At 38.9% G+C, this 24,984-nt stretch overlaps 3 protein-coding genes across 4 annotated transcripts; 1 reads left to right on the top strand and 2 right to left on the bottom strand.

Moving 5' to 3' along the window:
• LOC104760739 (pentatricopeptide repeat-containing protein At5g42310, mitochondrial-like) lies at positions 5,337 to 8,114 on the top strand. The gene is made up of 4 exons (XM_010483697.2): positions 5,337 to 7,264; positions 7,347 to 7,499; positions 7,587 to 7,658; positions 7,739 to 8,114. Exons 1-4 carry the CDS (start codon positions 5,474 to 5,476, stop codon positions 7,850 to 7,852), a joined length of 2,130 nt encoding a protein of 709 aa, XP_010481999.1. The 5' UTR covers positions 5,337 to 5,473; the 3' UTR covers positions 7,853 to 8,114.
• LOC104760740 (metallocarboxypeptidase A-like protein MCYG_01475) lies at positions 8,134 to 11,158 on the bottom strand. 2 transcript variants are annotated; one of them, XM_010483698.2, is made up of 11 exons: positions 10,728 to 11,155; positions 10,502 to 10,559; positions 10,312 to 10,422; positions 10,004 to 10,138; positions 9,824 to 9,893; positions 9,672 to 9,727; positions 9,446 to 9,571; positions 9,002 to 9,141; positions 8,813 to 8,885; positions 8,653 to 8,727; positions 8,134 to 8,564 (listed from the first exon to the last, which is right to left on the bottom strand). In XM_010483698.2, the coding sequence occupies exons 1-11, from the start codon at positions 10,850 to 10,852 to the stop codon at positions 8,256 to 8,258; spliced, it is 1,278 nt and encodes a 425-aa protein (XP_010482000.1). In that variant the 5' UTR covers positions 10,853 to 11,155; the 3' UTR covers positions 8,134 to 8,255. The 2 variants fall into 2 exon arrangements, with proteins under 2 accessions (XP_010482000.1, XP_010482001.1); XM_010483699.2 differs by lacking the exon at positions 10,312 to 10,422 and having other exon boundaries at positions 10,728 to 11,158.
• Positions 16,539 to 17,294, bottom strand: LOC109130470 (uncharacterized mitochondrial protein AtMg00810-like). Its single transcript, XM_019240045.1, has 3 exons — positions 17,261 to 17,294; positions 17,096 to 17,157; positions 16,539 to 17,006 (listed from the first exon to the last, which is right to left on the bottom strand). Exons 1-3 carry the CDS (start codon positions 17,292 to 17,294, stop codon positions 16,539 to 16,541), a joined length of 564 nt encoding a protein of 187 aa, XP_019095590.1.

The following is a 24,984-nucleotide window of genomic DNA, read 5'->3' as shown; positions in this document are numbered from 1 at the left end:
AAAATGATAGAAAGAAGGTGAAAGGTTAGACGATAGAATGATAGATTACCAAACTCAAGGGTGTGCTCTGATACCACTTGATGTGATCCTCCCAAGGATTCGGCACCTTTAAGTTGGTTGATAGAGACACCTTGACTCTAAAGACAATGGAGTCTCCAGAATAAGGATGGTGGAATGATTGGTTGCACAAGAGTTGCAGAAAGACTCTTGATATACCGGTTTGATCTCTCAGCCTCGCACCAAGGAGATCGGGGTTTTGACTATTGGAATCACGCCAAGTATTCGATTTTGATTGTTGGAATAACACCAAGCAATCAGTTTTGTTCACAAAGAACAGAAGAGAATCACTCTCAAAGAAAAGAAAAGGTTTTGACAAAAAGTTGGATGATTATTTCATTGATCTTACATGAGTTTATATAGGAAACAAATCTTGGTAACAAAGCCAAACACTTATTATTCTTGAAGACTAAAAACATTAAAGATAGATAGTTTAATGAAGATTCAACTTTTGGTCCATGTATCCCTTCCCAAGGTGACTCTTGAACTTATTTTCGTCACTCCTCTTGGACCACAACATAAAGGGATTATTTTGGGCTTTCTTGGACTTGAATTAAGGTCAAAGTAGGCTGGACTTGATAGGTATCATCCCCAAAAGGTTTTCCCATGCTCTCTTTGGCCATAAGCTCTTGAATAAGCCCATTTAGTGCATTCCTTAGCTGCTTAGCTTTTGCTCTAGTCATTGGTCCTTCAGGTACAAGCAATGGCTCCTCCGCAACAAGCTCCTCTGATTCAAGCTCAGCTACATATTCCTCAGGTTCAAGCTCAGCTACAAGCTCATCCTCCTTAGCTTCATCCATGATCACATCAGAACATGTTTTCCCGACAAATCTGAGCGTTTTCTATTTGGATTTTGACGGTTGTTGTTTGCGACAGTTAACTGTTGGCAGTTTCTTATCCCCGATTTTGTCGAGGGATAACTGTCAAAGAAAACCGTTGTGGCTAACCATATATAAATATGTGGGAATCCAATCCTTGGTCTTCACATTTCAAACAACCAATCTTGTCTTTCTTTCACAAACACTATCGTTGTCTCCCAAAATGAGTGATTACATACGGAAGTCTCTACAGAATCTCGATTTGGGTATCATCGATGTCCCAATCGTCATAGTGCCTGAGTTGTGTGGCAAAGCAATTAATGAGAATCGTTTTTTGTTGATCGTTTTTGTTGTGAACCCGAAGAAACAAAACCTAAGGGCGGTTGTTGGTCAAATGCCAAAGATTTGGGGTTTCGCTGATGCATGTTGGGGGAGGATTCTGGGAGAAGGAAAAACCCTCTTCGTTTTCAAGACAGAGGAAGCATTGAACTTAGTCCTCCGTTGTGGCCCCTGGGATTTTAATGACTAGATGCCCTCACTGCACTGTTGGTACCCCAATAGCACTGAAGCGGAAATGAAGGTCATACCATTTTGGATCCAGGTACGAGAAATACCAATTCAATTTCTCAACACATCTATGGTTAATTACATTGGGAATCAACTAGGTCATGTTGCAAATGTTGATTTCGATAATACTAACATGGTGGAGTTTGTGAGGATCTGTTTGAATTGGAATATAGAAACTCCCCTCCGTTTTCAGAGAAACTTTCAATTTGGGGGTGATGAAACACCATTCTGAAGTTTAAATACAAACACTTGTGTAATTTTCTGTTCCAACTGTAGATCCCTGGCACACGATGCCAAAGAGTGTCCTCTATCCTATGAAGATGAGGTGAATGATGGTGAGAATGGAGGTGACGATGGTTATGATCCGGATGACTATGATCATCATGACTATCAGAATCCTGATGGGCCTGAATCAGACGCAAACACTCTGCAAACCATTGCGCCTGATGGTGAGATTCCAGGAGTGGTACCAGCCAAAGCAAACCGGGAATTCATCATCACTGAGTCAGAAGATACTTCCATACCAAGTGTGTTTGAGGACACATAGTTAACAGCTGAAACACTTCGGTATTCACTAAGTAGACAAAGGGCAGGGAGAAAGCGACTATGACACAATCTTTGCAGGAATTCACCTCTGCTGTCAATGAAGGCAAAGCCTCTACAAAGAGGAATCGAGATGCTATGGAACAATATTACCAACATTGTGAAGAGGAAGAAGATCTGATGGCCCTTAACCAGTTTCATAAGAAGGGTAGGGTGGAGTCTGCAAGATCCTGCAGTGGTACAGTATTGGACGGAGGCACGGGGGGCCCGGTACCCCCAATGCCACCATGAGAGTCATCTCCTGGAACTGTCAGGGCATCTGCTCGCCGCTGACACAATTTCCTCTAAAGCTTATATGTCGTATTTTAAAACCACATGTTTTGTTTTTGTGTGAAACTCTAAATAGTTGTTCCGTTGTGTGTGACTTTGCTTCTGTTTTAGGATTTTCTAATGTAATAACAGAACCCCCTCAAGGAAGGAGTGGTGGTTTAGCAATGATGTGGGCACACAATTTTTCCTTATCATCCTTGTATCAAGATGAAAGGATAATTGATGTTCACATTGAATTTAATAATATAAGTTATGGTCATCCTGTTCCAAGTCAGAGACATTTGTTTTGGGAACATTTAGAACATATAAGTGAAACAAGAACTGACCCTTGGATGCTTGCCAATTATTTTAATGAAATTATAAGTAATGAGGAGAAGATAGGAGGACCTCAGAGAGAAGAATGGACATTCAGAAGATTCAGAACAATGCTCTCAGTTTGTGATCTTTCAGATTTAAGATCAAAAAGAGACAAATTCTCTTTGGTTAATTCTCAATAGTCTACGGCTTTTCCTTCTGCAGAAGCTGAATTTTTGGAGTTTAATGGCTCAGATCATAAGCCAATATTGACAAATTTGAATCCTATAACATTTGGTCCCCATGAGCCATTCCGTTTTGACAAACGGCTAACACAGGTAACAGATTTTGAGACTGTTGTTGAACAAGGCTGGAACTCTTGCAAAAATCGAGAATACTACTTCATTTGTGATCAAATAATAAGGTGTCGTCAAGCAATGGAAAAGCGAAAACACACTGCAAATTTTAATGCTACATAACAAATAGACTATTTCCAGGCTGCTTTAAATACGACTATGGAAAGCCTTGATCGTACACAAAGGAACCAGATCCCGAGACTACAGAGACAACTGAGCACAACTTACAGGGATGAAGGATAGTATTGGAAAAACAAAAGTCAAAATAAATGGTTTACACTCGGTGATCGCAATACATCATACTTCCATGCTAGTACTAAAATGATATGCAGAATGTTCATAAGGGAAATCAAGAAATAGGGTGCCATGTCCAACGATACTTTACCAAAATATATGCTTCTAGCCGAATTCCGGTCTCACCAATTGATTTTGGATATTTCCCACCCACATTAACTCCTGAGATAAATACTACATTGACAAAAGACTTCACCAGTGAGGAAATTTATGCCGCTCTATCTTCAATAGGAGATGACAAGGCACCAGGACCAGACGGACTAACAGCTTGATTCTATAAACACTATTGGAATATCATTGGAGCAGACATTGTAACAAAGGTCAAGGAGTTTTTTAAAACATCCTACATGAAATCAGGTTTGAATCATACTAATATCTGCATGATACCAAATATAATAGATCATGTTACCCTAGCTGATTATAGACCAATAGCTCTATGTAATGTGCTGTACAAAATAATATCCAAGTGCTTGGTAAACAGACTAAAAAATCATCTAGACTCCATTGTCTCTGACACACAAACAGCCTTTCTACGAGGTTGTTTAATAACAAATAATGTCTTGATAGCACATGAGGTTATGCACTCCTTAAAATCTCGAAAGAGAGAATCACAAAATTACATGGCAATCAAAACTGATGTCACCAAGTGATGAGATCTTGGCCAGCTCAACCAAAGAACATGGACCTGAGGAGCAGCTTGTACTAGAGGAAGCATCGGAGGAAGCGTTGATCGTTCCGGCGGGTCCTCTTACAAGATCAAAATCCAAGAGGTTCAACCAAGCCATCAATGGTATGCTTAGGGAGCTGGAAAATAAGCAAGAAGAAGTGGCTCAAACCATTTTGATGATGATCACAGCTCAAGAAGCTCGCTAAAGGGTTAAGTGTTGCTTATGCACTCTTTTTCCCTTGTCAAGTTTTGTCACATTGGGTTTTGCTTGACAAAGTTTTTAATGAGGCCTAAGTAGCACTTTCAAGCCCTCTTTGCCAGCCAATTTCGTGGTCCAAGGCTCATCTCTATGCCTTGGCCCAATTTCTATCTTTTGTGTTCAAACTTTGCATTTAATGTTTTTGTAATTTCCAAGACACTTTGCACGAGCTTGCATGAGTGTGGACTTGTGCATGTCCTTGCATGAGCTCGACTTTGTGCATTCTATTGCATGCTTTTCTTTTCTCCCCTCTTCTCCTTCATCCTCCCTCTTCTATATAAACTTCATGTAGTTCTCATTTTCTACTCATCAAATATTTTATCAAAAACATCTCTTCTTACTTGTTTGATCAGAGAAGTGTGTAGTATCTTCTCAACTTGTTTATTTCTTAGTGTGTCATATCTAAGATGTAGTCTAAGAGATATTCATCTCTCTTAGAAGTACATTTCGTTCCCCTTTAAATCTGCTGCATTCAACCCCCTCCACCTTCATTGTCATTCATCTCTTCATTCCGCTGCATCTTCCACCTATTCTTCATCATCACTCCGACCAGTCCACTCCAAAACCTTGCAAAGTGTGTCCTTGCAAGGAATTGAAAGGAATTGAAAGAAAAAAGGAATTTGATGTTAAATTTGATGGTGGTAACAATAAGGAATTGAAAGAGAAAATTGAAAGGAATTGTAGAGTTTATAGATCTGGTGGTATCTGGCCGTGGGAGAAAGAAAGAGGAGGTGAAGAGAGAGGAGAGGTGAACAGAGAGGAGAGAATGAAGAGAAAATTGATTAAAAAATAAAGATGGAGAGCTATGTAATTTCAAGTGCATAACCGACATACATGCCCATAATTAGTTTATTAATTATTTTCAATTATGTGATTATCTATTATATATACTCTAAAATGAATCATATGAAAAAAGAATTTTTAAGAGAATTTCAAAATTAACCTTTTTTTCCCAACAAATTAACCATTTTCTAATAGCATATTAAAAAAAAAAAGCCTCTACTTAAAAGAAATTGGATAGTTACAAAAAAATATGTTTTGGGCTAAAACAAAAGTTATAGAGAAAATATTAAAAATTTTGAGAATGACGGAAAAGAAAAATTAGAGACGGGAGAGAGAGATGGACAGTAGCAGACGATACGATAGGACACACAACACAACACAACACAACACATCCACTTTACTCGCAACCACTAAAAACGATAAAACCCAACCAAAAAAAAAAAAATTCTTCTTCACTACTCACGACACGCCATTGAAGAAGAAGAAGAAGAAGAAGAAGAAGACTATGCTTCTCTTGCAACCTCCTCCACTGGTCTCATCTCGATTTCACCCTCTCTACTTCCTCACTCACCACCATCACCACCACCGCGTCTCCCAACCGCCAATCTCAGCCTTCTCTGCAACCGCCTCTGCTTCTTCACCATCATCATCATCTTCTTCTTCTTCTTCTTCTTACTTCTCTTCATGGAATGGTTTAGATACAAATGAAGAATCCGATGACGAATTCACCTCCGAGGTTCACCGTCGCTACGACTTCTCTCCGCTTCTAAAATTCCTATCCAGATTCGGACCAGTCGAGTTAGTTTTGGATTCAGAATCCAAATCAGAAACATCTCCAGAATCGCTCGAACCGGTGGAGTTCGAGCTCGCCGAGTCATACAGAGCTGTACCAGCACCATACTGGCACTCGTTGATTAAATCTTTATCCTCATCGACGTCATCTCTCGGTTTAGCTTACGCAGTCGTCTCATGGCTACAAAAACATAACCTCTGTTTCTCCTATGAGCTTCTCTACTCAATTCTCATCCACGCGCTTGGCCGTTCCGACAAGCTTTACGAGGCGTTTCTTCTCTCTCAGAAACAAACCTTAACACCTCTGACATACAATGCCTTAATTGGTGCTTGCGCTAGGAACAATGATATCGAAAAGGCTCTTAATTTGATCTCTAGGATGCGTCAAGATGGTTACCAATCCGATTTTGTCAACTATAGTTTAGTGATTCAGTCCTTGACGCGTAGCAACAAGATTGATTCAGTTATGTTGCAGAGGTTGTATAAAGAGATTGAAAGAGATAAGCTTGAGCTTGATGTGCAGCTTGTTAATGATATTATCTTCGGTTTTGCTAAATCTGGTGACCCTTCTCGGGCTTTGCAGCTTCTTGGTATGGCTCAAGCCACCGGGTTGAGCGCCAAAACTGCTACTCTTGTCTCGATTATTTCGGCATTGGCGAATTCCGGAAGGACTCTGGAGGCTGAAGCTTTGTTTGAGGAGCTGAGACAGAGCGGGATTAAACCAAGAACCAAAGCTTACAATGCGTTGCTTAGAGGGTATGTGAAGACAGGTCCTTTAAAAGATGCAGAGTCGATGGTTTCGGAGATGGAGAAGAGAGGTGTTTCGCCTGATGAACATACCTATAGTCTCCTCATTGATGCATATGTGAATGCAGGTAGATGGGAAAGCGCGAGAATTGTGTTGAAAGAGATGGAAGCTGGTGATGTACAGCCTAACTCTTTTGTTTTCAGCAGACTCTTAGCAGGTTATCGTGATAGAGGCGAGTGGCAAAAGACATTTCAAGTTCTCAAGGAGATGAAGAGCATCGGTGTTAAACCCGATAGACAGTTTTACAACGTGGTTATCGATACCTTTGGGAAGTTTAACTGTCTTGATCATGCAATGACGACTTTTGATAGAATGTTAAGTGAAGGGATTGAGCCTGATAGGGTGACTTGGAACACGCTTATCGATTGTCATTGTAAGCATGGAAGGCACATAGTAGCAGAAGAGATGTTTGAGGCAATGGAGAGGCGAGGGTGCTTTCCTTGTGCTACGACTTATAACATCATGATCAATAGTTATGGAGATCAAGAAAGATGGGATGACATGAAAAGCTTGTTGGGAAAGATGAAGAGCCAAGGGATACTACCTAACGTTGTGACACACACAACACTCGTTGACGTTTATGGCAAATCAGGGAGGTTTAATGATGCAATACAGTGCTTGGAAGAGATGAAATCAGTTGGGCTGAAACCATCATCAACCATGTACAACGCCCTCATCAATGCATATGCACAAAGGGTATTAAGACTGTTCATTGTGTCCATGAGGTATCCAGTAAGAGAACCATCTTTTGATACCTAATAATTTCTTAATGTGCCAGGGTTTATCGGAGCTAGCTGTGAATGCATTTAGAGTGATGACATCAGATGGATTAAAGCCGAGTTTATTGGCTCTCAATTCCCTCATCAATGCCTTTGGTGAGGATAGAAGAGACGCTGAAGCCTTTGCCGTGTTGCAGTACATGAAAGAAAACGTATCTAACTTCTCTTGGCTAAAACCTTTTGAACCCACCTTAATGAAACTACTTACTGACCAACCATCTCTCACAAAACAATTGCAGGGGGTGAAGCCAGACGTGGTCACATACACAACACTCATGAAAGCTCTCATTCGTGTTGATAAATTCCAGAAGGTATGAATCTTTGATTTTGGTTGATAGGGGAATATACCAGTAAGTAGGGTTTGACATTTCAAGATTTGATGATTTTACAGGTACCGGGTGTTTACGAAGAGATGATCATGTCAGGCTGCAAACCAGATAGAAAATCTAGATCCATGTTACGGTCAGCTCTAAGATACATGAAGCAGACGTTAAAAGCCTCATAAAAACATAAGGGAAGAATGCTAAGGTTTTATCTTGAGCTCAAGTGATCAATTTATCTCGAGCTTCTGAACATATCTCACAAGATGAGGACAGAGATGTAACGACACAGACTGCACACATCACACGAGGAAGTCTTTGATACAAATCCTCATATTCTCTGTCTATGTAAAGATTCAACCTGTACAAATATATAACTGTTGTTGACCATATTTGGATACGGCTACTGTCTGTATACGTTGGAAATTCTAAACCAAAGCTCCTTTACTTAAGAATCAATCTCAAATCCAACGAATTATGTTCGTCTTTCATGAGACACAACATTCCTAACTGAGGAATACAAGTTTTGCAACCAAAAAAATTACTAACTTACAAGGGTTAATTAAATGAGAGTTTCCTCCAAATGTTTTATGGCATGACATTGACAGGTATGGAGTTTCTACTATACTTGCTTTTAGCTATCCTGGAACAGAACATGAACATCAGAAGTACCGAGGACAACATGAAGAGCCTGAAGTAAGTTTTGATCTCCTGCATTCCGACATCGATGACTTCCATGTTTTTCCCATATCTGTTCTTCCTTTCCACCAAGTAGCCGTCCAAATACTCGTCTATAGACACCCATTTATCTGCAGCCTTGGAACTGTTTCCGTCTAAGTGGAGCGGTCCCAGTTGGAAAATTGTAAAGAATGCAGCAGACCAGTCATTGAGAACTCTCTGAGTAACAACAGCAAGCAACGTTGTGAGTTTTTCCCTATTTTGGGAACATGTTCAAGAGGATTTGATACAATTTAAAACATAGTACCTTGAAATTGGGTAGATCAACAGGGTTGAACATTTTAAAGCAATCTCTTGAAGTGGTCTGGTTGTCCCCATAGATCTGATAGTGATAGCAATAGTTATTAAAATATGCGACACCTATTTTCATGAAAGTGTCGAGCTTAGATAACTTTTGTCACACAAACCTCAAAGGTGAATGCCATTGGTGCCTTTACAACATCATAGATGTAATCTGTAGCTGTACCATGGGCCAGGTACCTAAAGTCCAGAAAACAGTTTAAATAGCGTCCTTAAGGTTTAACTTTCAGGAGTAAACGATGTAGCATTGAAGTTTCTGAAAATATTCATAAAAAGTCTTGAGGCAAGAGACAAACCCTACAGAGCCACCGCCAGACCCAATCATGCAGCGGTTTTGACAATGAAATTTATTCAGTTTTTCAAGTAAGGTCCTCATCTTCTGCGTCGGCAATCCTTCTGGGGTTATGTTTTTGTGGTCATAAGGCATAAAGAGAGCCTGAAAACATATGAAAAATCAGATCAAAACCGCTACAAAGAGAGCCTCAATACATAACAAAGACCACATCAAGATTTGTTTGTTATAAAATTTACAAAATGTGAACAAAAACATGAGAATCAGCGCCAAACTTCTTAACAAATACATAATAACGACCAGATCAAGATTATCTTGTTATACAATTTACGGAATGTGAAAATTCAAGCAATCCATCGTTCACTCATAAATTCGAACGGAAGTTTTGACCTTTATTCCCATGCTAAAAAAGTTCGAATGTATAGCTAAAGCAGAAGAGAAACATCACCTCCATTCCAGAATGCACGTTTATCCATATGTGAGGATCAAATGATATAGCTAGCTTCCGCATTATTTGAGCTTCAGGCTCACTAAACGGACCAGTTCCTGGATTCTCTTCAGATGGATCATAATCCTGGAAAATTCCAAAAACAAACACAAAAGGACCAAGTACCGTTACAAATTAACAAAGGATCTTCAAGGAGATAAAAATGTGCACTAAAAGGAATCAGTACCTTTTCTTTCTTGCCCCAGTCAACACCCCAATTTCTGTTCAGGTCAACTCCTCTTCCTGTGATTTACGGATATGTTCAAAGATGAAATGCTAAACAAAACGCATTAATAACTAACCATGTATTGGAGTCTGGAGAGACAAAAAGATAGTAACCATTTCTGCGTTCACAAAGATCTCCAGATTCAACACGTTTGCGACCATTTGGGTTTTCTATAGGAACCATCTGACCCCAAAAAAAAAAAAAAAACAGTAGCATCTTGTGTGTAAGTAAATTTCTCAAATACCACAAAGATGAAAATGAGTCTGCACGGATCATCTAACACACACTCTCACCTTTATGACTAGCTTGTCAAGGGTGCTGTTAAGAGCTGCTCCGTTCTTTGGTAAGAACTGTTCTTCGCTCAAAATTGACAAAATACGAAAAGCAAGTTCAGAGGTGATAAGCTCTCTCCCATGCTGCCCAAAAGTCTGGAAGAAAAGGAATCATCTGTCAAAAAACACATGTATTACCCAAAAAATTATGAAGAAACTTGACCTATATAATAAGTATTTTTCAAGTTAAACCACAACTGACTTTATAAAAGTAACAGTACAGTCTTAACTGAATAGCTTGGACAGGGATACAAAAAAAGGGAACTTACAAGAAGGACTCTAAAGTTTGACCTGTCATCACTATCTCTACCACCACGACAATAAGTAACCACGTTAACCTCTGCATTGTAGCCTTTGTTCCCCGATTTAATCATCTCAATCTATGAAACGAAATATTTACTCAAAAAATGTACTGAAAAAAACAACAGAGAGTAAAAAAAAGAAGACAATGGCACTAACCGAGAGCTTATCTGGATGTCGATGTACCAACGAATTTATCTGCTCCATTAAATCATCACTGCAACTCGGACATAGAGGCAAAACTTATCATCTCCTAAACTCTCCTTTAGAGCCAAAAGGTTCTCACTTTACCAAATGGGCAAAGACCCTTTTCATTCTAATTAGTAACTAACAGTTGTGGAGGCAAAACTAACTCTATCGAGAGACAAAATTACTCAAAATTCACCTGGAGTGGTAGAGATCCCAGTTGATGGGAGTAACATAAGACGAGTCAGAAGGATTAGTTTCGCCGAAAACGAGTAACAAAAATGGTGGGAGAAAGATCGCGTAATGAATTAGCCGCCGACGCATGGCCGCTGCTTTGAGAGAGAGGAAGGGACGAGAGAGATGGGAAGAAACGTATCTCTTCTTTAAGATTGGTTGAAGCTTCGTAGGGTTTGTTTGATGTCATATCTCATATCTTCTTCTTCAATGGAATCGAACAGAAACACCAAGAAACAGTGAAATATAGATCTAAAGGAGTTTTATGACAATAACAAAAAAAGATCTAAAGGTGTTTTGAGTCTGAGGTTGGCCAGATCGGGCTTGTATCTTCCGTCTTTGTCTTTATTTTTTTTTCTACTTTTCTTTGCTATATCATCAAAATGATCAAAGCAACTTGTTCTACTCTCTTGTGCGGATTACTTTTTTTATAATCAAATGTCTAACTCTAAGCTATGCGTATGATTGCATTTTTAAATCTAACAATATGATTATTGTTTTTCGAGAAAAATGTCATTAAAATGTCAAAGTTAATATTTTCGTTGATTTAAATCACGAAGTATGAAAATGTTGAAACAAATTATCAACCTTTTGTTAACTTATATTTAAATCACGAAGTCTTGTTGACTTCGCCGTTTGAAGCACATCGTTAACTAGCCAAACGGAAATATTAAACGGAGTTTATTATCTGTTAAACAGTTCTGTTAGTTATCATTACGACGTCATTATTTCTTTTAATCTAATCCCTAAATTGAACATTCATCACAAAATCCCCAAAATCATGAACCCTAATTTGCGATTCCTCCTTGGGTCTTCTCTTAAGATCGAACCGATGACTAAGGAAAAGAAGCTTTCACCGCATCGTCCTAAACGGAAGAGGCCCGATAAAGATGGAGAAACGTCTGCGCACGGGGCTATTGCAAAAGAGTCGAATGCTCACGATTCGACTGATCCCAATTTGACCGCTCCTGAATTAGGTGATGGTTCAGGTTCTGCAATTATTCCGTATAATTGTGTTCCTCTTCCCTTAGAAGAGCGTGATTCGTGTCCTTTTGATGATTTAGGTGCTCAAAGTGGAGATGATTGTGATGTGGTTGGCGATGAATATTGTGATGATGTTGGATACGAGGCTGCTGAAGAGGAAGAGGGTAACCAGGATGATAGAAACAAAGTCTTTGAAGAAGAAGATGGAAACTGTGTTGGTGTAGAAAAACTATTTTGCGAGGACTTCGAAGCAGAGTTTGGAGAGGGTGCGAGAGAAGAGGAACCAAGGAATGTATTGTTTGGCCAAGGACAAACATGGGAACAAGGCTCTCAAGGACCAGCTTCACAACCAGTTTTACAACCAGCTTCACAACCAGCTTCACAACCATCTGTTGGAGGATCACAAGGAGGAGCAGAACCCTTACAAAGGAGGCAAACAACACAGAGGAGGGCATCAACACGGAGGAGGGCTTCAACATAGACGAGTGCATCAACATCGGTTCTCGATGTAAAGATCCTCACACCGGCTCCACAAATGCACTTGGATGGCACTCCACGGTTGGACGAAGCAACCACCGATGTCTCCGAGCTAGAACTCATCTGAATCGAAAATTAGGGTTCGTGATTTTGGGGATTTTGTGATTTTGGGAATTTGTGAGGAATGTTCGATTAGATTAAAGGAGATAACGACGAACTAACGGAACTGTTTAACAGATAATAAACCCCGTTTAATATCTCCGTTTGGCCAGTTAACGATGTGCTTCAAACGACGAAGTCAACAAGACTTCGTGATTTAAATATAAGTCAACAAAAGGTTGATGATTTGTTTCAACATTTTCAGACTTCATGATTTAAATCAACGAAAATGCTAACTTCGGGATTTTAATGATATTTTTCCCATTGTTTTTCTCCTAAATATGATTAATATATCTTTTTGATTAATTAAACCAAACTATAAAAAATTGATTAATGAATACTGTATATCACTAATTGGAGCCACAATTTTTTTTTGTATCGCCATTTTGTAATCAAAGCAAAATTTGAAAAATTAATCAATAATATATTACTTAGAAGTTAGAACTACAATAAAACCTAGATAAATTAATAATTACTATAACTTGATAAGAAAAATAATAAATATTCGATAAGAAAATAACATAATATTTTTTTATTGAAATCATCATGTAAAATATGGTCGCAATAATAATATATATTAATAATCAAGTAAATTTACATACATATATATATATATATGTTATATTAATGTATGATTTAAAATTTTGAATTTTTTCATAGAGCTTATATGTATAAAACAATTGTTATGTTGTATTTTCAAAAGATGATATAAAATACTCTATAACATGTCATGAAAATAGCTAATTAAAAAAAAAATCTAGATATGCATCATTTTCATTTGACATTATTATTCATAAATTTGAATTTTGTATGTCATATATATAAATGAATTTTTTATAGTATTTGTAATTTATTGTCAATAATGTTTTCTAAATATTACTAATTCAATTCTAAAACCATAAAATTTATAACATCCGAAAGTCTAATCTTATTTTGCTAAAATTATCTCAATTCATAATTTTTAAGAATTTAAACAATTAAAAAATATATATATATATATATATATATATATAATAATTATTATTATTAATTTACACTATATAATAATAAATATTACGTTACCGATAAATTAATGTCGCTATCTTATTATATAAAGTTTGATGTCAAAATTACTAATTAACAAGATCTTGACACGTGTCAATTATATCATTCAGATGTTGACACATGTCAATTCTAAAATTATTAAATTTTTAGAAAATAAAAATGTAAAAATTTAAAACCTACCATAAAAAAAAAAGATCATTATAAGGAAATTATATACATATATATATATATCAAGAAAAATGATTTTGATTTTAAGTTGTTAATTTTACAAGAAAAATGATTACTTTTTATATAAGATAAAAAAATATGATTGTGAAAATTATACAACTAACTACTGTTTCTAGAAAAATGTAAATACTTACCTTTACATAAAGAAAGAGATTTTTGAAGTAAAAGATTTAAAATAAAAATAGATCGTTTCATATTTTTTTGACCAATCAAATAATTTATTTAAAACGACTGCTATTGTAACATATAAGATAGGAGTATGTAAGATTAACGTATGCGTTTTTGTAACTATAATAATGTTAAAGTGAAGAGACATACAATAGATTATTTAATATGTTCATAAAGACAATTTGTTGGTAGTAGTAAAGAATAATGAGTATATTTTAACAGTAAAATATATTTGTGTGGACAAATACACTTCAAGTGGTAATGTAGATTTTGTAAATGGATATACATTAGTGTATTATAGCAAAAAAAAAACAACTATTTTCTATAACTAAAAGTTTATCTCTTTACTTTTATACATTGTTTTTACTTACGAAAATAATTATATAAATATATATTATTTGTTAAATTTTATTTAATTTTAATAAATTTGAACTCATCTACAACTATTTTCTTAACTAAAAGTGTATAGGTTTACTTTTTTTTCATGCAAACAATAAATAAAAAGAAAATTCCTTGGTTAGTTGCCCAAGCCGGAGGGAAGGGAATTACAAAAGAAACTTCAGAGATAAGAGAATGCGAAACATGGACAAGACAATTCAACTTCGTATTTGATGCACGCGAGAACCAAGAGATGGAGAATAGTTGGAAGGATTCCAGCGAGTTGAACTCATCGAGCACGTTGGAGAAGGATAACCAATCTTTAGGGGACTGAATCATAGTGAGTAACTCAGCACAATCAGTCTCGAAATGTTGACAAGCGATCCCTGCAGCACGTATCCGCTCCATGGCCCAGTACAACGCTTCTAACTCTGAATGCAGGGGGAGGGGCTCCTTCTTAGAGACTTGGCCCCCAACAACAAGGTTCGCTTTTCACCAACGCGACACCACCATTCCAATCCGGAATGCAAATTGGTTGCTTTCAAAGAACCATCAATCTGACAACGAGGTGAAGAAATCTGGACATCCGAAGACAGAGATGGAGCTGACATGACCGCCATAAAAGAGAGTGCGTCTTCACAGGCTAACTTATCGCTCCACAAAACAAAATCCAAATTCGAGTACACTCACTCATATGGAAAACCTTCTGACGAGACAGGAGTCGGAGATAAATCCCAAACTTCACAAGAGCAAGGGCATTCAAAGAAAACATGATTAATAGTCTCAACCACAGAATCACACTTTTTACACCAAATACCACATTAGACACTTCGGTGTATCTATTGACTTTTATAGATAGTTTTTACTTACTACAAATATTTATTTTAAATTCTTTGTTATATTTAATTTCATTTTAAAAACTCTAAACCCGCACATCGGGCGGGTCCTAATCTAGTAAATTAATAAAATGGCATAGTCTCTTTTTTTTTGTCAAACATATACTTCATTCATTCAAGCCAAAGCAAGTACAAGGAAGCAAACATCAATCTCAGAATTGGATACAACAAAGATAAAAACTAGTACTCTTACAAGAGATTGGTAGATAAAATAGATAGGGTTAATCGACTTTAAGTCTAGACATTGGAGACAAGAACAATGTAGTAGCCTGCCACAAACAATGGAATGGTGAGTCGAAGACAATTCCACGAGGGTTCCAGGAAATTGTTGAATAGTCACATTCCAAACAGGAGATAGTGACGTTGATAAGGAAACCTTGACCTTGGTCAGCCATGAGGTCAGAGGTCTAGCAAAGATTCTCTCCAAAGAGGAGGATAGTTGCAACAAGAGTTTCCTAGGTGGGTAAAAAGATTTTAGGATTAGCACTAAAATTCCAAGGTTTTCTTTCACAAGGAGATCATATTTGTCTAAGCTATCTATTGCTTTCAAAACAAAGTGACGATGGAGTTTTCGACCATTCTAATCTAGGTGGTGAGCCAATAGATTATGGTTTGACAAATAGCTAAACCTGGGCCAAATTGTTGTACATAATAGATCCATAACAACTTTAGTGGACCAAGAGATACCTTTGTGGGCCGAAAAAAGTTGGGCCTATAGAGGAGTCCAACTTAGCAATTAAATTAATAGTCTCAACAATATTAATTTGTAGAGGTTTTCCTGTATAGAGAATAGGCTTACTACTTTATTAGATGTAAAGATTACAATATATATTATATATAGAGGTTACAAGAGGGAACCTAAGTTTAATTTAATTACAATTAAATCTTTAATTTACATATCTCTTACACATCTCCTCAAGATGGAGTATTACGATCGCAAGAGAGAGAAAGAATCCAAAGTTTGTTGAACATAAATCCAAAACTTTTATTACTTTCTTAATCTATCAAAAATACAAGTATGTTCCCTTATATACAAGTATACCAGCTAATTAACCAGCTAAGCTAACCAACTAAGTTACAATGAACCAGTAAACCGGATTCCTAAACCCAATAGTCCCCCTCAAGATGAGGCAAAAATATTGTGAAGACTCATCTTGGACATTAAATGAGTAAATTGATAAGGGAACAGAGGTTTGGTGAGGATATCTGTGACTTGATCTTCAGTATCAACGTGAAGAAGCTTGAGAAGACCTTGATCCAACTTCTCTCAAACTGTGTGACAGTCAATTTCTATGTGTTTTGTGCGCTCTTAAAAGACAGGGTTAGTGGCAATGTAAACAGCAGCGGTACTATCAGAGAATAGAATCGGTACTGACCTTGTAGATATCTTCAAATCTGTGAGTAAAATGCCAAGCCAAGCCATTTCACAGGAGGCCAGAGCTTTATTCTGCCTCTGCAGAAGAGCGAGAAACAGTTGGCTGTTTCTTAGAGCACCATGAAATAATAGAAGACCCCAAAACCATGGAGAAACCTGTTGTAGACCGTCTACTATCTTTACAAGAACCATAATCCGCATCTGCATAACCTTTTAAGGTGAGATCAGAATCTACATAGTAGAAGAGGCCTTGACCAACAGTTCCCTTAATGTATTGTAGAACTCTGTAAACGGCAATGAGATGAGAGGATCTCATAACTGAGGAGAATTGACACAACTTGTTCACTGCAAAAGTAATATTCGGACGTGTGATAGTTAAATACATCAGCCGACCAACAAGGCTTCGATACATCTCTCGATTCTCCAATAAGTCTACATCTGTCTTTGAAAGTTTTAGATTTGGAACCATAGGAGTAGAGACAGGTTTACAAGCCAACATTCCAACAGATGTGAGAAGCTCCAAAGCATACTTCCTCTGGAAATAGAAATACCTTCTGAGTTGCGGGCAATTTCTAAACCCAAGAAATATTTGAGAGGACCAAGATCTCTCAACTTAAAACTTGCCTTCAAAGCATTTGTCAGTTGCGTTGCAGCACCCTCAGTTGTACTTGCAATAACAATGTCGTCTACATAAACAAGGACGACCAGGAATGTAGAACCATCACAATGAACAAATAGAGTATGATTGATATGTGTATATTTTACCCTGTTTAACCACTGTTTATTTACATTTTTGACATGTTTTATCAGCCTGTCTTGTCATTTTCATATAGTTTAAGGACTGTTTGTGCATTAGAGTAGGATTTGCATTGCATTTGCATTGCATTTGCATTGTTCCTTGTTTAAACAGGTGAATTGGACTCAGGAAGCATGGAAATAACATCTGGGATGAAGAGAGTGCAATCAATGGAGTGAATAGGAGATGAATCAAGAAGAAAACCAACAAAACATGAAGCACTCGACCGTCTGACTCTGAAGCACACAACCTTTGGATGGAAGACACTCGACCGTGTGGAACTCAAGACTCGGCTGGTGGAAAGCAGAAGGAAACCCACTCGACCACATCTGGTCGAGTACATCAAGCCGCCTTGCTATTTTGTCTGGTAGCCAAATTAGGGCTTCCCTCTCCCTCTATATATACTCTTTGTACCCCATGGCCGCAAAAAGTCCTCTTTTATGCAAGATAGCCTCTGTGCCACCAAAAAACCTAGTTCTTACCCCTTAAGGGTTTTTAGGATTTATTTACTGCTTTTTCCCCTTTATTTATTGTTTTCTCTCAGATTTCTATACTTTGTAAGTTCCATAACTTTCAGTGTATTGAGAATCTGAGTCTGTTTCTTTATATTAAGTTGTTGTTCATCATTTCATCTATCTTATCATGTTAGTTTCATTAATTTATGGGTTTATGTTCATCATCATCATGTCTAGTTCATCTGAGTAGTGAGTTAGGATTCTGGAGATGGATTAGGTTAGTTTAGGGCTGTGGTAGTCTGGAATGGTTAAGTTAGCTTGTTTAAATATCTCTTCTGGGTTGGGTGTGCTCTAAGTTGTTCTTATATCTGAGAGGGTAAGAGCAGATCTTAAGATTCCTAGCATCACACCAATTTCTAGGTTGTTAGATTAATCCAATATTGGATATCATCATGCTTGTCCCAAGAGATTGGTTGCACAAGGTGGTTTTTGACAAGTAATGGTCTGGTATTTAAAGCATGTTCAGTATGGTTTCACCAATGAGAGTTGGGTTAGGATGTTACTGTAACTTGATCACTTATGTCATGAGAGTGGATTAGTGAGTCATTAAGATCATTGTCTAGAGATAGCTCATGTAGATTGAGATTTGTTGACCAGTTTAGATAGCCACAGCCTGAACACTAGCCCATGAATCCATCTCTAGAAGCCTTCTTTGTCATTTGATTGTTTACTTATCACATATCTTTCTGTTTCGTTGCATTTGTCTCAGTTTAAGTTTCTCAAGATTGCATCTGTTCTTCGTCAAAACCCACTCGACCTAGTCACTCAACTAGTCACACGGTCGAGTGCTTGATCGAGCACCTTTGGGTTGTTCTTTTATATTCTGTTCCATTTTCCTATCTGCATTTTCTTTATTTTCATCAAACTGTTTTACCAAAATCACTTTCATACTTGGCTTAACTTAGCTTACTGTTCACATTCTTATTGCATACACATCACACACTTTATGGACTGACATCTCTTATACTACAACTGGATAAGAGAATTGAAACCTCTTCCATCTTCCATACACATACACTTTCACAAACCATAATCACCACAAAAAAAAAAGATTATGTTTCAATTGGTGTCGTTGCCATTAGTGTGTTGATTTGTTTCATTTAGAATTTACATAGATCCAAGATTAAGTTATGTCACTAATTGTTCACCAGTCTCACAGTTTGGGTTGGTTATTTTGAGTTTCAGGTACACCACTCGAGCTTACACTCGATCAAGTGACCTTAGACCAAGTGATCGAGTACAAATCAGTTAGTTAGCCAAACGACCACGCCACTCGAGCAAGCACACGAGCGAGTGCCGAATCGAGCAGTTGGTCGAGTTAGTTGATGCAGACAAGATCAAAGGGTAATCAGAACTTGCAGAAGTATTTAGATCACATCAATCGCCTACCAAGGGACTTGCGACAGCAGAAAACCAGGATACTTCAAGAACAAGAGCAACAAGCACTGATGGATCCACCCATGCAGAGACCAAGACAGATTGGAGCAGGAGATTCTCCAAACACTCACACCCAAAGGGCAAGAATAGTTCCACCTGCAGTAGCAAACAATAATTTTGAGATAAAAAGTGGGCTCATCACAATGATTCAGTCAAACAAGTTTCATGGTGTGCCTATGGAGGATCCTTTAGACCATCTTGAAGAGTTTGATAGGCTCTGTGGCCTGACCAAGATTAATGGAGTAAGTGAAGATAGCTTCAAACTCAGACTTTTCCCATTCTCACTTGGAGACAAAGCTCACCTGTGGGAGAAGACCTTACCAACAGGAGCCATCACCACATGGGATGGATGCAAGAAAGCCTTCTTAGCTAAGTTCTTCTCCAATGCAAGGACAACAAGGTTGAGGAATGAGATTTCTGGTTTTGCTCAGAAGAACAATGAAACTTTCTGTGAAGCTTGGGAAAGGTTCAAGGGTTATCAAACTCAGTGTCCACACCATGGGTTCAGCAATGAGTCCCTACTTAGCACACTATACAGAGGAGTTCTACCAAAGATCAGAATGTTGCTGGACACTGCATCAAATGGTAATTTTCTCAACAAACATGTGGATGAAGGATGGGAACTGGTAGAGAATTTGGCCCAGTCAGATGGCAACTATAATGAAGACTATGATAGAACTGTGAGATTTGTGGATTCAGCCCCAGATAAGAAATACAAGAAGGATCTGAAGATTGTGAATGAGAAGCTGGACAAGATTCTGCTCAGTCAACAGAAAAACATTCATTTTCTTGCTGAGGAAGACACAACAATTCAAGATGGGGAGAATGAGGTAGCTGAGCTATGTTACATCCAGAACCAAGGAGGATTCAAGCCCTACAACCAGTTCAAGAACAACAATCTGTCTTATAGGAGTCCAAATGTGGCCAATCCACAAGACCAGGTCTATCCACTACAACAAGCACAACAACAACACATTTATGTGCCTAAACAACAGAACCAAGGTTACCAGTGTGAAATGTGTCCCTCACCAGGGTTTCAGACCACCCAAACCCAGGAACCAGACTTAAGGAGATTGATGCAGCAGCTGTTGCTTAACCAAGCCACCTCCAAGAAGTTTGCTGAAATCAACCAGAGAATAGATTCTACTTATAATGACCTGAACATCAAGTTTGAAAGTCTTAATTCCAAGGTTAAGTTCCTGGAGAGTACTATGGCCTCTACTTCAGCTCCAAAACCTAATCAACTGCCTGGAAAGGCAATCCAAAACCCAAGGGAGTTCACTGTCAAGGCTGTCTATGTTACAAAGGATGTTGTTACGGAGGACAGTGAGATTCAAGATGGGGAGGGTATTCAACAAGTTTCAGCTCAGAATGAAGCAGGATATCAGGAAGAGGAGGAACTCGACAGTGCACTCGACTCAGCACACGATCGACCACTCGATCGAGTGACTGATCGAGTTAGTGGTCGAGTAGACTCCACCGAGTCTGTTACACCTGCCAAGTACATTGCCCCAACTTATAAACCAACTCTGCCATTCCCAGGACGTTTCAAGGCACAGAAGCTGAAGGAACTCAGGGAGATAATTGAAAGGAAGAAAGTGTTGGCTTTGAAAGAAGAGGTTGTCATTGCATTCCAAGAAGAATAGAGAGGCCCTGCTTTGGAACAATATACTCCATATCCTCTTTACCAGAATATGTTACTAGAGATATCCAAGAAGAAGGCTCAGAATCAAGACAAGAAGGATCTTGAGGAGACTAAAGGAGTAGTCATCCCAACCAAACTTGAAGATCCAAGTCCATTCAATTTGCCTTGCTCCTTTAGCTACCTACACTTCAACAAGTGCTTGTGTGATCTGGGAGCATCTATTAGTGTAATGCCTTATTCTGTAGCACAAAAGCTTGGGCACACTGAATTCAAGCCTAGTAACCTCCACATAAGTTTGGCTGATGGATCAGACAAGGAAGTGGTTGGTAAATTGGAAAGCTTACCAATCAAGATAGGAAAGGCCAGAATCCCTAATGATTTTGTGGTTATAGAGATGGATAAGGAGTTAGAAGATCCTATCATCCTAGGGATACCATTCCTAGCCACTGCTGGAGCTGTCATTGATGTTAAAGAAGGGCTGGTAACCCTGAACATAGTTGAGGGTTTAACCATGAAATTTGATATCAATAACCCAACCAACTTGCCCTCCATTCAGGGTCAACCTTTTGCTGTTAAGGACAGAGGTGACTATGAGATCTCAAGAGAAGTGGAAACTGCAAAAGTTACATGTTTTTATCATCCTTTTTTGTCCATATTTTGCATTGTTCATACCTCTAACTTAGCATTTTTAGGTCATTTACTGTAGGAATTCACTTTTCGAGCATTTAGGGTGTTGCATTTCTGCATTTGCATATTTTGAATGAAAACAGGTGCTAAAGAGCCAAAAATGGGGAAAAACAAGGACAACTCGAGCATGTACCCGAAGGAGCTATCGAGCTGCAAGAAAAAGTCCGAACCCCAACACAATCCAGAAGGATCCAAGAGCATGAAGAGTAACCCGAAGATCCACCCGAGGAGTAACCCGACTTCACCCTCGTGTACCCCATCGAGTAGATCATCGGGCATGTCTGGGAAACTAGGTCAAATGGGTTTCCATATATAAACCCCCTCTTCCCCTAGCTTGCAAAGTAGCACGCCACAGACCCTCAAACTAGAAAGCGAGAGCTTCTGTGAGAGAACTGGGCGACTCAACATTTTTCTTCTTGTTTTGCATTTTTATTTTGTAGTTTTCTTAGATTTCTATCCTTTACTTTCTCTACTCTACTCTATCTTTTAATACAATGTCATTTTCATTCATTTTGATTGCTTTCTTATTCGCTTCTATATCCGAGTAGTGTAGTAAAGTTTCTAGGGATGGGATAGATGATTTTGTGTTCTTGATCGGTTAGGATGCTTTAGTTGATTGTAAATGATTGATAGATTTCCTTCTAGATTGGTGCTCTTAATGTTGTCAACAGACCGAAAGGTTGAGATTAGATCTAGGGCGTTTACAAATGCTACAGGCCGAAAGGAGTAGATAAAATGCTTGATTTAGCCAATGCTAGAGGTTTACTTAACTCTGAGTAACAAAATTAGATGAGTTTAAGTCTACTGACAATAATGAATCGTTCTTAATGCCTGCTTGTTCATATTGCTAGTGCGACAGTGTGGTAATGTGTTCAAGGTTGATTGTTGCTAGTGCGAAAGTGTGGTGACAAGGTCTTAGAGGTTCATTGTCTACGAAATAATTGCTTTAGGCATGTAAGGCATCCGTACTGGTCTAGGACACTTAGGATTCGATTACCCCCATCCTTAGGAACTTTCGTATTTTATTTATTTGCATTTCATTTTCAGTTACTCGACTACTTATCCGATCAGGTACACGATAACCTGTATCGAGTAATACCTCGAGCTGTTCATATCTCACTTGCATACTCGATCACCCCACTCGATCCTATACTCGATTGCTTGCATCGAGTGCTTAGGTCGTGTGGTTTACTTGTTTATANATCAAGTTCGTTTATTTATATTTGGTGTGGATACTGACTTGTTTGCTTTCGCATTGTTTGTTTTGAATCTTGGGTACAACCCGAGCACCCACCCGACCTTTCACTCGATCACCTGGATCGAGTTGATCCTCGTGTACACACTCGGACACATACCTGTGCATGCAAACACGATCCAAAGGTAGCCAGAATCTGAGTCCTTTCATCGACAACATCGACAGACCTCGGCTACTCAGACAACAACAAGTTCAACAAGAACCATCAATCATTGAGGAGACGATGAATAATCAGAACGGTCCACCAGCTCCTCAAGCAAGGACCAATATAGGAGCAGGAGATGCTCCATCTACTCACACTCAAAGGAATGGCATTGTGCCACCAGCTGTGCAGAACAATAATTTTGAGATCAAGAGTAGTCTCATCCAGATGATACAGAGCAATAAGTTTCATGGATTGCCAATGGAGGACCCATTGGATCATCTGGATGATTTTGATAGGTTCAGTAAGATCAATGGAGTCAGTGAAGATGGATTCAAGCTCCGGCTTTTCCCATTCTCTTTGGGAGACAAAGCACGAATCTGGGAGAAATCGCTCCCTAAGGAGTCCAACACCACTTGGGAAGCGTGCAAGAAGGCATTCCTGGACAAATTCTTCTCGAACTCCAGAACCGCAAGGCTGCGAAATGACATTTCCGGCTTTGTTCAGAGGAACAACGAAACATTCAGTGAAGCTTGGGAACGTTTCAAGGGATACACTACTCGATGTCCGCATCACGACTTCAGTAATGCTTCATTGCTGAGCACACTTTACTGAGGCGTGGTCCCCAAGATACGAATGTTGCTGGACACCGCAAGCCATGGTAACTTCCTTAACACAGATGTTGACGACGGTTGGGACCTAGTTGAGAACTTGGCTCAATCTGATGGCAACTACAATGAGGAATATGATCGCTCTGTGTGATTTATAGGAGAGGAAGATGCCAAGTACAAGAGGGACATGAAAGCCCTCAATTACAAGCTTGATCAGCTCCTCAACCAGCAGAAGCATGTTCATGCTATATCAGAGGAAGAGCAGTTTCAACAACAAGATGGGGAGACTATGCAACTAGAGGATGTTAACTACATCAACAACCAATGAGGGTACAACTTCAAGCCGAATCCGAATCTGTCTTATCGGAACCCGAATGTTGCGAATCCTCAGGACCAAACTTAACCATCTGCAGTTCAAGGGAACCAGATCCAACAAAAGCCTTTTGTCCAATACAACCAAGGTTATGCACCTAAGCAGCAGTATTCAGGAACCTACAACCAACCACCTGGATTCCAACAACACCAAGGTCCACCAAACCAATCACAAGAAGCTGAGTTACGCGGTCTCATTCAACAAATGATTCAGAATCAGGCTACCGCTTCTATGGACATCGCGAAACGGTTCGCAGAGATGAGCAACAAGATCGACTCAGGGTACAATGATCTCAATGCCAAGTACGAATCACTTAACACAAAGGTTCGATACCTGGAAGGCCATCACAACAACCAACCAGCCCCAAAGATCAACCAACTCCCAGGTAAAGCTGTTCAAAACCCGAAAGATTATGCAACTGCTCAAGTCATCTTCCTTGATGATGACTATGAGGACTACCTCATTGGGGACTGTGATGATCAAGATGGGGAGAAGGTGGAACACCCAATGCGAAATGAGGCCAAGTACTACATATCCGAGTATGAACCCGAGTCTTCACCCGAAGAGACTGATCGAGTTGATGATCGAGCACTGGTTCGAGAATCGCAAACCAAAGAACAACCTGAAGTGGAACCCGATGACCTACACGATGGTGTTGATCGGATGATGCATCGAGTAGATGTTGAAAAGATAGATCAGCCTCAACCACCTGCACTAGTAGAAGGGGAGTTAGAGGAAAGGTTTAATGCTGCACTTGACATCCAGCTAGAGGCGCTTGCAGAGCGAATGACTAAGCGTAAAGCTCCACCACCTAAGTTTTTGCTCCCACACGAGCTTCAGCAGGAAGCTGCCAAGGAAGCAGCTCGATTGGAGGATGAGGTCAAGGAAGCTGTCAAGGAGATCGGTTTTGAAATTCTGAGAAGTGGAGTTTNTAGTTTGCTTGGATCCCGAGCTGCGAATTGAGGAAAAACTTGAAGATCCTGGCTCTTTCACCTTGCCGTGTTCGATAGGACTTCAGATCTTCAAGAACTGTTTGTGAGACCTTGGAGCTT

This window comes from Camelina sativa, chromosome 18 (assembly GCF_000633955.1).
Source record: "Camelina sativa cultivar DH55 chromosome 18, Cs, whole genome shotgun sequence".
In the NCBI taxonomy this organism is placed as follows: Eukaryota; Viridiplantae; Streptophyta; class Magnoliopsida; order Brassicales; family Brassicaceae; genus Camelina; species Camelina sativa.
Note: the sequence above shows the minus strand (reverse complement) of the source record. Positions and strands in the feature narration are given on the sequence as shown.